At 44.6% G+C, this 16,531-nt stretch overlaps 2 protein-coding genes across 2 annotated transcripts; one reads left to right on the top strand and one right to left on the bottom strand.

Moving 5' to 3' along the window:
• The first annotated feature begins 1,923 nt into the window (after positions 1-1,923).
• On the top strand, positions 1,924-6,051 carry LOC103697238 (calmodulin-binding receptor-like cytoplasmic kinase 2). Its single transcript, XM_026801172.2, has 6 exons — positions 1,924-2,337; positions 3,601-3,830; positions 3,947-4,115; positions 4,346-4,435; positions 5,187-5,485; positions 5,596-6,051. The coding sequence occupies exons 1-6, from the start codon at positions 2,049-2,051 to the stop codon at positions 5,845-5,847; spliced, it is 1,329 nt and encodes a 442-aa protein (XP_026656973.2). The 5' UTR covers positions 1,924-2,048; the 3' UTR covers positions 5,848-6,051.
• A 1,442-nt stretch (positions 6,052-7,493) lies between these two features.
• Positions 7,494-9,476, bottom strand: LOC103697236 (tubulin beta-8 chain-like). Its single transcript, XM_008779056.1, has 3 exons — positions 9,071-9,476; positions 8,448-8,717; positions 7,494-8,369 (listed from the first exon to the last, which is right to left on the bottom strand). The coding sequence occupies exons 1-3, from the start codon at positions 9,462-9,464 to the stop codon at positions 7,687-7,689; spliced, it is 1,347 nt and encodes a 448-aa protein (XP_008777278.1). The 5' UTR covers positions 9,465-9,476; the 3' UTR covers positions 7,494-7,686.
• Between the last annotated feature and the right edge of the window lie 7,055 nt (positions 9,477-16,531).

The raw sequence follows: 16,531 nt of genomic DNA, 5'->3' as shown, positions 1-16,531 counted from the left end.
CACTTTGTTCTTACAGTACGATTATAGGAAAGAAAATTTACAGAAGATGATTGAAAAATTATGCCTACAAGAATCATGCATCAAACTTAGATACATATGTTATAATCTTCACGGTAAAGGGGGAAGCTAGAATAGAGTCCAATTGGCTCTGGATTAATTAGCTACACACAGAGTCCTCCAGCTGAGGTCAAGAATCATACAACTTTGTTACCGATTAACAATCAAATCTGAATATCATATGCCACTCAGGTTATCCAACTCAGTTTGGCATGAAACAGTCCTTTAATGAAATTGCAAGTTCATGCGGCAGTTCTTTTTTTTTTTTTTCCCGACGTTGATGTACATTTTCCTATAGTACTTCTATTGTATCTATACAAATGTCCTCTTTTAGTAGCCCAAAGGAAAGCCCAGATACAAATCAATTAGTACATATGTCATTATCATTCTATATAGTTGATTGGATTGAGAGGAAGGAAGCTGAATTCGAATCTTTCAAAAAAAATTAGAAAAAAATAGAAAATTTGGCAAAAGTACGGTCTAGGTCATTTTTTTTCTTTTATTGATCATCCTTAAATCAATATACATAGCTTTTCTATTCAGGTAAGATCCCTTTTTTAGTTCAGACAAGACTCGGTTTTCTAAAATAGACCCGACCCATTGATAGGTCTAAACTGCACGGCTTATTTTCATCTCTGGACAGCGAAGTCATCGAATGTTTATGCTAACCATCTTTGCTTTGATGAAGAGGGATAACAAACTCAGCTGGCACATTGGCTGCTACATTCAGCACAATAGGGACAGGTTATTTCGTGCAGTGGTTGGGCTCTTTCCATGCCTTCCTCACACTGACAGCAGTGCTTCCCTTCAGCGCTAACCATTTTCTGGAATTTTTATATGTGACCGGAGAACAAGTTTTCTTCTAGATTTCCAAATTTTTCCTCTGCTGAAACAGAAAAGTGTCTCTGCATCCCATTATGTGCAGTGCGACAGCAAAATCCCCGGGGAAAAATCAATAAATAGAGATATCGATTCGTCTGCTATTTTTCGAACTGCACGCAGCAGAGTTGACCCCCGGTTATAACATGAAAAGGATTTAACTGGTCGTATTTGCTTACCTGATGTATTTCTTAACAGCGGTGTCTACGTGTGCGTTACTGCATTATGGAGATGGATATCCGCCAGGTATTGTTTGGGATGACGATGCCAGATGAATAGATATCGCTTGGCAGCTGAACAAATTCGCGGCTCATAAAATGCTGCCAGAGCTTTACATTCTATCTTTCTGTCGATGAAGTATTTAATGCACTACGACATGTCAAGAAAATAACGGTTCCTTATCTTTTCAACATTGTTTGTTCCAACCTCGCCTCATGGTGCATTCTTTTTTTTTTTAAAAAAAAAAGAAGAATCTTGACATCTCTCTGTCTGACTGAACCAATCTGGTATTTTTGCGCGTATCCGAAATATGAGAAAACAAATGCCTTTTGGAGTAGAACGAATCAATCGCAAAGCCTAAAATAATTCTCCTACGACATAAAATAAATACGACATCTATATCGTGAATTGATATTTTCTTAAATTATTCTGCGGAAAAGGTAATGGAGTAACGGCTACGCAATGTCTCAAGGCTGGGATCGTTTGGCCAAATTAAAAATAATCCGACGAGTTTGAATGAATCGGCAACGCAGCTGTGCTTGCTTTTCATGATTTGTATGGAAGGCAATAAACATCGCCGCGCATGCCTATAATCCAACACTAATTAAAGCCGCAATCCTTGGCTTTTCTGGATGGCGTAACTAAGTCTCATAAATAACAGGGCCACAGAGCATATAATCTAATGTTCCAATTGTCATCAATATTTATTTCATTGAGACTTTGGCCGCCACCTACGTCACTTATCCCGTGCAGACTGCCTTCCCTAGACCTGCATGCATTTCAGCAACCTTGAACGAGTCTTGGGAAGCACGAGCGCCCGGAGCTCATAACTGGAAAGAGACACGACGGCCATTTGTGAGTAGAGATATCGGACTCGGTTTTTCCTATATATTATGCAGGAATCCGGCCGTCAGCTGCTCAGCTTCAGCCGTCGGGAAGAAGACTCCGGTATCGGTCATGGGCTACCATCAAATCCTGATTTCTCAGAGTCATCAACTTGCACCGCTCTCACCATCAGTTTTGATCAGAACCGGATCTACAGGAGGAACTCATTCAGAGCTGCAGCGCGAGGAGTTGCCGGTGCACTCATCCCATGTTTCGTGCCCCGCCGCAGTAAATCTGTGGAGGAAGCTGACTGGGAGGGCAGCACAATCCAACACCGTGATGTTTCCTCCGCATCCAGTATGTTAATTCTTCCATATTAAATAATTCGCACCTTCAAGGATTTCACCATAAGAGAATACTGCAGTACGTAGTAAAGCATCCCACCCACCCCACTGAAACCACCACCAAGTGGTAAAATCCTTTTGTCGGCTTCTTAATTTTCACGGATTGCATGGAACCTTCCATCCATGGTGCTCCATCTCGGCACCCCCGTTCTCTAGTCGAGAAACAGCGGTAAACGGAGGAATGAAACTAGTTCATACAAGAATCTACAATTAAGCACGACGTTGTTCGCAGTTTCATAAGAATCGAAATTCGAATTTCCAACTCCTCCCCCGATACGGCCATGCCGATCTCTTTCAAATCCGGCACAAATTGCAGCATAATATACAGAAAAACGAAGAAATTTAGAGATAAAATATTTATAACTCATACCTGAATATCAATAAATTTAAGAGGCAAAACAGGAACACCACGGACATATTTTCGTATAATGATAAAATATTTATTGATAATATCTATTTAGCTTCTACCAAGAACAATTTGTGGCATCCATCACACCGACATTAGGTATTAAGATGTTAAATTCTAGATGTACAATTCATACCTCTGCACCAACATAAAATTCCTTCCCGTATTTATTCTTCTGCTCTCTTTCATCGTCCGCACCAAAAGGCCTTTTTATTAGCATCAGCACACGGTGGCGCCCTTTCAATTCATGGCTTGCACATTGCCAGTCCACCATCAGCATGCAGTGGCTTTGTTTGCCCTTTTGTCACTTCCAAGTTTAGCCCTTTATTAATACCTGATCTTGTTTGACTATTTCAAAGTTACAACGGGTCCCAACAGTCGCATAGGATCCACCTCATCGTTCCAGGCCATAGCCTAAAGCATCCACATGGTGGTCCACCTTTCCGCTAGTCATATCAACCTTTCCTTGAACAATGCTGGATCCCATTCTTCACCAGACATAAACTTTTATCTTTGAGTTCTATATTATCTTTTTATTTCTACAAACTTGCAATACTAGTGTCCGATCATCTGATCACAACCATGTACTAAGATTGGTCTTTCTTCTTGTAGTTTGATAGTAAGTGTTTCTCTCTTTTTTTCTTTTTTATTATTTTTTTTGCATTTGAAACAATTATATATAGAATGTGATATGGAACAGAAAATAAAATGCTGCTTCCGACTTGGCATCGCAAACACATTATTGAGTCCCCGAAAGTTCACTGCATCGCAGAAGTTCTAAGATAGGTGAGTGTCCCTACTCTGCTGCAGGCTCAAAGATATCGACAACAAACAACGGCAGCATCTCTAATTTCAGGCATGGCAGCTCCCGCAGTAGGAATGAAGCACGGCAAGAAACAACAATGTTCTCAATTGCAGATATCTACAAAGCCACTGCAAACTTCTCTGTAGAAAACAGAATCGGGCTAGGAGGTTTTGGAGCAGTGTACAAGGGGAAACTCAAGGATGGGTCGCTTATTGCTGTAAAACGTGCCACCAAGGTTGGACCCCTTTATTTCCACTGGCCAGCATGCATGTCTTCTCATGCTTTGTTGACCATGCATTAGAATGTAACTAATATTTATCCAGGAACTTATTTACGGGAACTTTGATGCAGAACATCTATAACAGGAACCTGTCCGCAGAGTTTAAGAGCGAAGTCCAAATCATGTCAAAGGTAGAGCATTTGAACTTGGTCAGATTCCTTGGATTCCTAGAGCGTGATGATGAGCGTTTACTTGTGGTCGAGTACGTCGGCAATGGCACTCTCCGCGAACACCTGGACGGTATGTTATATGAATCGCTAAGCCTCAAACGACGACAGGACCGATAAAGGTACCTTCGTAAAGTTGAGAACGATAGGATTGCTTCATAAAGATGGAAAGTGGTATCTCATCTTAGGTCGTTCTTGGAGTTCAGCAGAAAGAACAAATTAAGAGTCCAACATTTCAAGGCTTAGAGCCTTAATTCGCTTAGTTGGCTAGGGAATGATCAGAAATCATATAATGCAATGCAGGTTCTCGTGGAGATGGGTTAGAGCTTGAACATCGGCTTAACATTGCTACTGATGTAGCTCATGCTATCACCTATCTGCACATGTATACAGGTAATCTCCAAGTCAGAAATCGATCGAGAATCATCGGTCTCGAGTAGTTTTACTTAATAGAAGTGTTTATTTCCAAAAGAATTTAATCATTCATGGAGGAAAGATTTGTGCGGCACTCAATGTTGATTGGCACACTTCCACAATAGCCCAAAGAGGAGATTGCACCAAGCTCGGCTGTTAACACAAGTCGTATGAATCTCCTTAACATGTCATCATAACATGCATACAGTACATTAATTAAGAAGTAATGTTTGGATAATCAATTTGTGAATGAAGATATGAATCTTGCGTAGCCAGCCATCTTTTTAACATGCTGAGCTCAGAATAACAGTCCCTTGGACGCCCAAAAACATAAAAGCTACCAATTATAGAGTTATCAGGTATCCAGAAATGAAGATAATGATCCTCTAAGCATGCTAAGGTTGCATAAAGAAAACAAATACAAATAGCACGAGAGCTTTATCAATCAGACTGTTCAACAAATTATTACTGTAGCATAAGCCGCGCCGGTTTGCATGGACTTGTTCCCCGATTTTCTTCTGCCATATTTTCTTTTTCTTTCCTGATCGCAATCTGACTCTAAAACAATTTATTTTGTTTTATTTTATTTTTTTCTCTAGATGTCAAATAAGTACTGAGATGGTAAATGATATTTCCTCTTCTAATGTCATTGGCATTAAATCATGTTTAATTTAGAGAAATGAAGTTAGCATTCAGCAAAATGAAGCATCCACACTGCTGTGCTACGCAGATCATCCCATCATCCACAGGGACATAAAGGCGTCGAACATCCTGCTGACGGAGAAGCTCCGAGCGAAGGTCGCCGACTTCGGGTTCGCCCGCCTGGCGCCGGACGACCCGGACGCCACCCATATCTCCACCCAGATCAAAGGCACTGCCGGGTACGTGGACCCGGAATACCTCCAGACCTACCAGCTCACCGACAAGAGCGACGTCTACTCCTTCGGCGTCCTCCTCGTGGAGCTCGTCACAGGGCGGCGCCCCATCGAGCGCAACCGCAACCACAAGGAGCGCGTCACCACCAAATGGGTAACACCGTCGAGCACTAAGCTTTACGCCAAAAAATAAAAAAATATGATAAAAAGAGCGTCCATCTCTTCTCTCGTCTTCTCCTAACAATCGACGATCTGGATGGACAGGCGATACGTCGATTCAAGGAAGGAGATGCGGTGCTGGCGATGGACCCGAGGCTGCGGCGGAGCCAGGCGGCGATCGCGGCGGTGGAGAAGGTGATGGGGCTGGCCCTCCAGTGCATGGCGCCGTCCAAGAGATCTCGACCGGCCATGAAGAGGTGCGCGGAGGTGCTGTGGGCGATCCGGAGGGAACACCGGGAGATGCTGCCGCCGCTCGCCGTCCCGAGGAGGAGCAAAAATCTGCCGAGTGTCGGCTGATTTGGTAGGGCGAGCTTTCGCAACCAGCTTGCGGAGGTAGCAAATTATGTGGAGACCGTGGTGTTGATTGTTTCTAGTCGATCCGAGTATTCGTGAGGTTTCCATAGTATGCAGTGCCAGTCACTAATCTGTAGTTAAATTGACCTAAGATCTTTCAACATTTAAGCTGGTGGTTTAAGTAAGTAGACTCGACCATTCCATCAATCGCCCTACGCAACATTTTGCAGTATCCTTTTTACGTTAACCCGGAGGTCATTCGACAATCCCAGAATAAAAACATCCACCGCAGTCAGAGTACAAAATATCACCAATTTGGCTGACCATATCTGGTAGTGTTCTAGTAGGCATAGTAATGCTCGCAGTATCATCTGTGCTATTTCCCGCATCAATGAAATCAAAAGTCCTTAACTAGATACTCGCAGGCAAGGCAATAGCAGGTAAACTTGAGAACAGAGTTTAGAATATGCCCGTCCAATGCTGATGGAAATGTTAGTCCTAGTCTAGAAGCGTATAAGGTTAGTTGTTACTTTGGTGGAAGAAAAAGCCTATTGTTTATATTTGTATAATTTGAGATATTAAAAAATGTCAAAAATCCTTGGCACATTATAAGGAATCATAAGAGGAGAAGGCTAAAATGTTGGTCTTCTTTTTTATGCCGTCCGTTATTTTTTTTTTTTTTTGGACTGATAAGGCTGTTTGGAGATTTTTTATCAGGCAAGTGTTTGTTAGGGGCGCTCCTTGGCTGTACAAGCTTAAGAAGCTGACTAATATGCAACTCCTCTCTCCTATGCGCCCTTTCAGTTCTTTTGATAAACTGCGTGAGGCTTTTGCCCTACTTTTCTTCTGAAAAAAATGTAAAGGCTTCTTGAAGATGATCATATTTCTATTAAATCACATTCCAAATTTCTCAAATTTGTTTGGGTTGGGGTAGGGGTTTAAGGGAAGTCCGTAATCCTTGGAGGATTTTTTTGGGGTGGCAATCAGCGATAAACATTTGGCTGTCCAAAATCTCCGAAAAAAAGTTTCACCTTTCTTCGCACGAATCCAACATCGAATTACCCACCATACAGATCTCAAAGCATTCTGTCATTCATCTGTCGGCGTAAATCTCAAAGCAAAGCGAAAGGAAAGTGCATCCTTCCGTCGTACAAAAGATACAACCCCCTTCCATCTCAAGTTATTTAGAGCTTGCAGTTTGGAATTCTTACTAGCCTGTAAAGCTCACAACCTCCTTTCTTTTTTTTTTTCAGAGTTACAGGTTGCATAGTATTTGACGATGGTTGAAATCACAAGTAAAAAGAATAGATAGATAGAACATCAGTGATACTAGTTGAATAATTAAATTCTGTAATTGGATTAGTTTTATTGTTCGTTATGAATTGAGATTATTATTATTTATGGACATTGAGATTGTGATAAATTTTTTTTAGATCTAGCATATTCTTTGGGGTTTTACTCTAGAAAGTATGTAACCGACTAACCGTGCCGTGTTCTGAACTTGGGTATTCGGTTCGAGGCATGACGGAGAAAAAAAGTGATCTGCAGTCCAGCAGCTTTGCTCCTGCTTGGACTCGGTCATTTTGATCATTCAGACGTAAATGTAGAAGAATGGGTTTTTATTCTAGAATTAGCTTCGAAGGAAGGAGTAAGAAAGATGCTCAGAAGATCAAATATTTCGCCGGAAATGGCTTCCTCGACGCATGGTGCGCCAAGAAAATTAATTTTGAACATTATCACCAGCAATTTACTTGACAATGAAGAAATGAAACCCAACCCCATCCAAGAAAGTCAGGTTGCATTCCACAAATCTGCCCGGCCCGTACAGATGCTCTCCAATCATCACATCTCCTGACCCTCTTCTTCTTCTTCTTCTTCCTCGTAGTATTCCTCCTCATCAGCAGTTGCATCCTGGTACTGCTGGTACTCCGAAACCAGATCGTTCATATTACTCTCTGCCTCCGTGAACTCCATCTCGTCCATCCCTTCCCCTGTGTACCAGTGCAAGAAAGCCTTCCTCCTGAACATGGCGGTGAATTGCTCGCTCACCCTGCGGAACATCTCCTGAATCGAAGTTGAATTCCCAATGAAGGTTGATGCCATCTTCAAACCGGTCGGTGGAATATCACACACAGTGGATTTGACATTGTTGGGGATCCACTCCACAAAGTAGGAAGAGTTTTTATTCTGCACATTGATCATCTGCTCATCCACTTCCTTTGTGCTCATCTTACCCCGGAACATGGCCGATGCTGTAAGATACCTCCCATGGCGTGGATCAGCAGCGCACATCATGTTCTTGGCGTCCCACATCTGCTGGGTCAGCTCTGGGACCGTGAGAGCACGGTACTGCTGCGACCCACTGGACGTTAATGGAGCAAACCCCACCATGAAGAAGTGAAGCCGTGGGAAGGGGACGAGATTAACGGCAAGCTTTCGGAGGTCGGAGTTGAGCTGACCAGGGAACCTCAGGCAGCATGTCACTCCCGACATGGTTGCGGAGATCAAATGGTTCAAGTCGCCAACTGCTCCAATGGAAGATGACAGAATTAGTCAGAATGGCAAAATGAAGTGCGCGTGCAAGCATATAGCAGGTGGCTTACAGCTGGGGGTAGTGAGTTTGAGAGTTCTGAAGCAGATGTCGTAAAGAGCTTCGTTGTCGAGGACCATGCATTCATCAGCATTCTCCACCAGCTGGTGCACCGATAAGGTGGCATTGTAAGGCTCGACGACGGTGTCAGAGACCTTGGGGGAGGGGAAAACAGAGAAGGTCATCATCATTCGATCCGGGTACTCTTCCCTTATCTTAGATATCAGTAGCGTCCCCATGCCTGACCCGGTTCCTCCTCCCAGCGAGTGACAGACCTGAAACCCTGCAAGATTCCCAAGTGACAACCTCTAAACAGACGAGCAGAAAAGAACGGCACAGAACTGTCGGACTCTGAAAATTTCCAATCATAAAAATCCGACGGATCAGCACCCAGAAAGTTCGAAAACTTCTTTAGATACGAATTGTCACATGTTCCAAACATTTTGCAGTCAAATAACTGCAACATGAGCATCAACCGAAAACAAAAGACGAAGACCAATGAAACGCTTAGAATTGGATGGGGGGCAAAAAAAAAAAAAAGAAAAAAGAGGAGAAAAGTATAAAAACCAGGGGAAATCTGCAAAAAAAGATGTTCAGATCACGAAAAACCTCAAGATTTAAGGCAGGAGATCGTACCCTGCAAGCAATCACAATTCTCTGCTTCCTTCCGAACCACATCAAGCACGGAATCAATCAGCTCGGCACCTTCGGTGTAGTGCCCCTTGGCCCAATTGTTCCCAGCACCAGACTGCCCAAAGACAAAGTTGTCGGGGCGGAAGATCTGGCCGTAGGGGCCGGAGCGGACGCTGTCCATGGTGCCGGGCTCCAAATCCATGAGCACGGCTCGAGGAACAAACCGCCCGCAGCCGGCCTCATTGTAGTAGACGTCGACCCTCTCAAGCTGGAGATGGGAGGTCCCATGGTACCTCCCGGTGGCATCAATGCCGTGCTCGGCACAGACCACCTCCCAGAACTTGGCACCGATCTGGTTGCCGCATTGACCTCCCTGGATGTGAAGAATCTCGCGCATTTTTCTCTTACCCTTCCAAGCAAAGAAGAGTGAGACTTCAGAATTAAATAAGGATGATGGGCTCGCCTCGTAAATAACGCGGCGCAACGGCTAGTCGCCTCTTTTTTGTTTTTTTTTTTTTAACTTTATTCTTGGGCAATCGGATTTCCGCTGGAAATGGGAGGCTCTGAAAGGCTGGATGGAGCAGCGAAGTTCGAACGGTTTGGAGAGCAACGGTCGAATGCGTTCGGGGATTTCAAATTTCGAATTCTCGGGGCAGCCGGATGAAGACAAGGAGAGCGTGCACGACGGTTGGTACCCCTAGACCGCACTGGATTCTGGACCAAGGTTCAAAATAGGCCCCGTTAGGCCACGCTATTTAAAAAACGGCCGCAATTGACATGCCTTCTAGTTGGAGGACGCGTGCACAAAAGGAATCACGGGCTTTATTTGTAAAAATATTTTAAAGGGGAATAAGTTATTGGTTAGCTCCTACCATTTTTTACTCTGGAATGAATTATGCTACCCTACATGATGAAATGCATCCGAGGGCGGCCCAATATATTTGGAGGCCTAAGACGGATTTAGTGAATAAGATTTTTTTTAATAATAAAAAATTTTAATAAGTATAAAATATTTAAAAAAAGATATAAAAATAGATAGCTGTCAAGCATATTATTTCAACAAAAATACATGAATGCAATAAAGATGGATAAAAAGCTTCTTCAATTAAATATAATTTTTGAATGGAAGCACAGAAAAGTAATTATGCTTAAGGAAGAGCCCATGAGATAATGCTTGGCAGTACTGTTTCTAATGTAAAAAAGGAAAAAAAAAAAGCGGAATAGGAAAAGGTTATCCCATGGCACTTCATAGCCAAGGTAGAGTAAATAATTTGTCCCAGAAAGGGACCTCTCTATAAGAGAAAGTAGGGGCATTATGGGAAATTCACTCTATCTAATTAATAAAAATCCCATCCCACCATCTCCCCTTCAAGCGAGTACCCAAGCAGCAACTGCAACATCGCAGCACAGCAGCCATTCAATCCCCCCTCCCTCCTTTTCTCTCTCTACCAACCAAGAGGGGAGAAGACACCGAGAGGAAAATTAAAAGAATCTCCACCCTCCAAGAAGTCCATCTCCAATCCCCCTATCTTTCTTCCTGACGGCCCAGCTAGATCAGGAGTAATGTGAGGGAAGTAAAACCAAGACCAAAACCAAAAAAGAGAAGGGATGCAAGATAAGAGTGGCTTCAGACGTGTACCAAATCTCTCCTCCCTCTTTCTCGGGTAGTTCTATATACACCCCCCTATTGCTCAGGACACCCCCCAAAAACCAAAAAAAAAATACCCAAACTAACCTTTAGTGTAATTACCATATTGCCCTTGAAATTTTCTCATACACCCCCCTTCCTCCTCCTCCGTTTCGTTTTGAAAAGAAAAAAAAAAAATACCCCTCAAACCCCCCTTAAACCCCTCCTCCCCCGTTCCCCCTTCTCCCTCTCGTCGCCGGCATTCTCCCGATCTCCGACCACCTCGCCGGCTTCTCTCGGAACCACCTCGCCGGCTTCTTCCGAATTTTTTTTTTTTCACGGTTCGTGCTCCGTTCGGCACTGGATCGCCGAACAAAAGGCTTCTGTTCGGCTGAACAGTGCCGAACAGAAGCCTTCTGTTCGGCAACCCTCAACCGAACAGATCTGTTCGGCTGCACAGTGCCGAACAGAAGGCTTCTGTCCGGCACTGTTCAGCCGAACAGAAGCCTTTTGTTCGGCGATCCAGTGCCGAACGGAGCACGAACCGTGAAAAAAAAAAATTTCGGGAGAAGCCGGCGAGGTGGTTCCGGGAGAAGCCGGCGAGGTGGTCGGAGATCGGGAGAATGCCGGCGACGAGAGGGAGAAGGGGGAACGGGGGGGTTTTGGGCGTTGGCGACGTGTTTTGGAGGGAAAGAGCGGGGTGGGGGGGGGTTTGGGGGGTGTAGAGAGCAATTTAGGTGAGGGGGTGGGGAGGGTGGGGGGTAATTTAGGAATTTTCAATTTTTTAGGGGTGTCCTTAGCAAATGGGGGGGTGTAGAGAGTATTTAATTTTTTTTTAATTTTTGGGGGGTGTCCTGAGCAATAGGGGGGGTGTATATAGAACCACCCCTCTTTCTCTCCACCCGAAACAAAACTACAGTCCCCAACTTCCCAAATTGCCCCTATGCAGGCCACTCCATTCCATCAAGGGGGAAGACTCGTAGCCAGCTCCTGTTCCCGTTTTATATGGGGCCTTTGTGTCCTTTTGGTCATCAGATATAGAAAACAGGGCAAGGAACCTCCCTCTCCCTTTCCCCCTCCCTTCCTTATGTGGTTATCTTTCTTTTGCTTCCTGGAGGCTTTTCATTGGCTCGAGGCCTTAGGCGACCGCCTCCCCCCCTCTCCCTTCCTTCAGTGATTATCTTTCCTTTGCCTCCTGGAGGCCTTCCATTGGTCCGAGGCCTTAGGCGACCGCCTCCCCCCTCTCCCCTTCTGGATGCCTCGGTCGCCTAAAGCTCGGGCCGGCCCTGAGTGCGCCTATAATTTTTTCACATCGATATTGTAAAAAAAATAGTGTCATAAACACTTTTGGCCAACACATATTGGAATCCTCAAGGGACATCCCTCTTGTTCGAAAATCATGTCATACAAGATTATATAAGGTTTCTTTCTTCACAGCACAGCCCTAAAATTCTCTAGTCCTTTTGTTTCCCCATCGGGAATAGAAACTCATCTTAAAACTCCATCTCATATTTATACTTCCAAGGAAAGTATGTTCTTTTCTAAATTCTAATACCAATTAAACATTTAAAAATTTTAAAATTAAATACATTAATTTTTTATCATGATAAATTTATTTAGTTATCATATATTATTTTAAATTTTTAGAGTTATTAAAAATTTATTCACGCATGATCTTTCAAACACCGTTCTTAAATTTATAGGGTCGTGTTACGTAATTGACCCTTGACCCTCTCGGCTTCCGAGCCAAAGCCTTCGACCCCTTCTCCAAAACCAAGAGCAAAGAGGTGTGTCCCTTGATCTCTTTCTAAATCTTCTCTTGTTATTTCTCTTCTTCCCTATTTTTTTTCTTTTGCTGAAACAGAAGTATCATACATAACGTGTAAAGATACATCCAAAAAAATTAAAAAGCAATATATCGCGGAGTGCATGGGCAGCTCCGCCTCGCCCACCCATAGAAAGTCTCATATATGGTTGGCGACAAAGAAAGCCACCCAATCCGTAGTCTCATTCGCCTTTATAAACACATGCTTCGCCTGAATAACTATCCCATCACACACCATGGCCCGGATGTCTCTCACCAACGGGTGGTAATCACCGATCCCGCCTGAATCAGGTAGAATCCACCCAATGATTGTTGCAGAGTCGCACTCCAGAAGAACATCTCTAGCCTGCAACGTGCGTCGCACATACCTCAATCCTGACCATACTACTCTCAACTCCGCCCCTAGCACCGAGATGTCAAATAACTGGCAACCTCCAGCGGCAATCACCCTAGAGTCTGGGCCCCTAACAACAAAATCCGCACCTTCTCTCTCACCGCCCTGTAGGACGCAACCAACGAAATTGACCTTGAGAAAATTTGGGGGTAAGGGCTTCCAGGTGAAAAACACAATGCGGGGTGCTCCACGAGCAGAGGTAGAGCCCCAAGTATCCCGAGCTATCAAAGGTCTATTCGAATAGGTCACCTGAGAGACCTCCATCGCCAGTAACCGCGCTCTCTCCACCACCACCCCCAGAGAGGGTCCACTCTCTCCAAACGTCCAAGCGTTCCTCACAAGCCAGATCTGGTAGGCAATATAGGTCGCTCGCACCACCTCCAGTCTGAATTGTGAAGACCTGGCCAAACGTCCAAGTACGAAGGAAGCAGCATGACACCAGACCTCCGTGGGAAACTCCACCCACTTCCAGACCCTCCTAGCTCGATGGCACTGAAAAATAGCATGGTCCAGCGACTCCTCTATCTGATACTCAGGGCATTGGGAATGGATCCCCATGCCCCTCCCACTTAATAGAAGTCTCGTCGGTAGCCTACCCCAAGCAACCTTCTAAAGGATTAAGGTCACTATGGGGTGCAGTCCAAAACGCCAGATCTAGCCGAAATCCGCCGCCACCTGCCCGCCACCCTGAACGATGCAGCAAACATCGGCGACCTTGACACTAGTCCTGCAAGACGTGCTCCAAACCCTGATATCAGGATAGGGGTGCTCCGAAATGGGGAGTGATCTAATCTACTTAGCAAGTGGCTCGCCAAACAACTGGCCGAGCTGGAGTAAGTCCCACCCCCCTCCTCCAGGAAGAAGAAGAAGGTCACCCACCTGGAGTCTCTCCACTGCCTCAAAAGGGGGTTAGATTGCAATCACATTGGAAATGAAATGGGCAGGTGCCGAAGGGTTTCTTGGGCTTGGGGAAGATGTTGATCCAGTACATAAGCTTGAAGGAGCAGAGTGTGATGATGAATGAGGAGAAGCGGAGGGTGCAGATGACGTTGCAGGGCATTCAAGATGTGATGCGGGCCTACCACTCTGCCGGAACTCCCGCTCTTCCTCCACCCTCTCCAGTTCGTGGCAACGCCAGCGGCTCCACTTCTTCCGGCATTGTACCCCAGCAGCGGGTCTCCTGCAGGCATCATTGGATCTTGTAAATCACATCGTAGTTGTGTAGATTGACTTCTCTCGACTGAATTTTAAAGGGGGAAAAAAATGATATTACTTGGTGTTTGACTCCCATGACATGCAACTGCTGTCGTTTTGCTCCTTCGAGTAATTCAATAAGAATCACAGGGGTCTAGATCCGGGCTAGAGTAGAGATGGAGATGATTGATCAATGTGAAAGGAAATCTAGAACGCACTAGCACTGCCAGGATCTCAATGTTATCTTCAACATGCTTGCATCAACACATATACAATCCACCCAATGCAACATAGAAATTGATGGCTACTTTCATATATATGCAACTTAAAGTGAGAGAATTTCAAGCTTTGCATCACGTGTAAGAAACAACACAGTTGTCACCTTCCACCATAGTTGCTGACTTTCTGGAGATGTGATTATAGACTTCAAACTGGACCAACAAATTCACAATTTGTTACCATCGGCCAGGCCTTTCCTTCAATTTCAACTTGATTCTCCTTGCCTAATACCGTCAAGGGGCAACTTGTAGTTTTAGGGTAAGAAGGGGCAACGGTCCTTGGATTAGAAATCTGCACACAGTCAGTAGTCATATGATTTTCCAATGTAGGGACCATGAATGATAGATAGAAGAGCTACTAAGAAGCACAATAGCTACCTACAATAGATGTCAGATAAATATATATATATATATATATATATATATATATATATATATATGCTCTCTTGATAGCAGATTTGCTGCATGTAGATCAATCTCATTCTTTGCTTACATATCTTGACTGACCGACCCTAGTGAGATTACATTGACTCTGGGGTTAAGAATCATGATGCTGAGATATCATATCTGCTGTTGCCCTAGTTAGTGTTTATATCTTATTATGTGTTTAAGAGTTGCTAAATGAATACTGATCAGCTTCCAGCATTAAAACGAGAACGATGCATCATCGGAAGCTTAATGAAGAGGACTCCTAAATATGCAGGCCATACAGTAAATGGAGCTGCTGTCATCGAAGTTATACACAGCCAGCAACCGTGCTCACATTTAAAGCATCCGAACCTCCCAAATTTTCAGCTCCAATACATAACTCTTCATCAGCTAATAAGAGAAAAAGCTTCTAATTCTTCTCCTCGAGTTCCTTCAGCTTCAAAAAAAATCATGCACTCGACCACCTGGTGAATCATCCATGATAGGAGGTAGTACTATATGTCCTAGACGAATATACAGCCGTTGCCTTATTCTTTCCTGTAATATATATTTCTTTTTGGTTCCTTTAGGTATTTCATCACCCCTTTTCTTTTTTTTTGGTGGTGGTGCAACGGCAACTTACACGCGCCGGGCGTGGGTACAATGGCAAAACCCTCCAATGGCAAACAAAATGGCATGGATGCTTCAGTTCTCCGGCCAACATCCATGAACAGTCAGTCCTACGGTTTCATCTCCAGTTCGAGGATCCTCTGCTGCAAAGAGCCTATTCAAGCAGCCACGAGTCCCAGACCAATTCTTCTTCTAAAACCCCTCCACATGCAGCCGCTCTCTTCTCGAGCTGGCAGATCAATTTCTCCATCAGAAAATCGGTCCCGTCAAGTCACTGATGCTAGCAACTCGCAATATATTCCTTCATCCAACGGCACCTTAATTTCATCCAAAACTGTTATAAATGAAATTCGAAGAAGGTGATCAAAAGAGAGCATGTGGAAGGGAAGATGGATTTTGATAACCCTCATCTACAAATGGGTTTAGAAGTTCCAGTTGCTGTTTTGCCACCGAGGCACTGGATCTAGCCATGCCTGTGTAATTTACACCCCTTTTGTAAAGATCTGAATTTGAGCCCGTTATTGGGCCCAAAGAACTGAAGTCGGCAATGGATGCCAACTTCAATTTGCTCTTCGTGGTCTCCCCACGATGACCACGCCGGCCGAACGGCCAGCGATTCCCCCGCAAACCCCTCTCTCCCCCTCTCTCTCTCTCTTCGTGAAGAAGGTTGGGAAACCCTCAGAGAAGCTCTATCCCTCCCCCATCCCTCTAAAAAAAAAAGTAAACTCATTCTTTCCTCCTCTTCTTTTCTTTTTTTTGAGAGGATCGCTGGAGCCACCGTCGCCGCCATCGCCGCCGGAAAACCACTCGTCGACGACCGGAGGTGAGAAAGGCAACCTATCTATTATTTTTTTTTTGGATTTAAGGGGAAAGGAATGAGGGATGTCAACCGGTTTCACTTCCCCTGTTTCGGAGAAATTTTTTTGGTGAGTTTCGGCCGGCCGGGGTCAATCCGGCCGAAACGAGTTCGGCCGAAGGTGGGCGAACGCGAGGGGGGGGGGTACCCAGCCTTGGTCTCTTGGTCTCTCTCTTCCTCCTTCTCTTCTTCTTCTCTTCCGCCACTCGTGACAGTGGGGTGGCCGACGGCGACTGGCCGAGCGCCGCCGCC

This window comes from Phoenix dactylifera, chromosome 13, assembly GCF_009389715.1.
Source record: "Phoenix dactylifera cultivar Barhee BC4 chromosome 13, palm_55x_up_171113_PBpolish2nd_filt_p, whole genome shotgun sequence".
In the NCBI taxonomy this organism is placed as follows: domain Eukaryota; kingdom Viridiplantae; phylum Streptophyta; class Magnoliopsida; order Arecales; family Arecaceae; genus Phoenix; species Phoenix dactylifera.
This window is presented reverse-complemented; position numbering and strand designations above follow the sequence as displayed.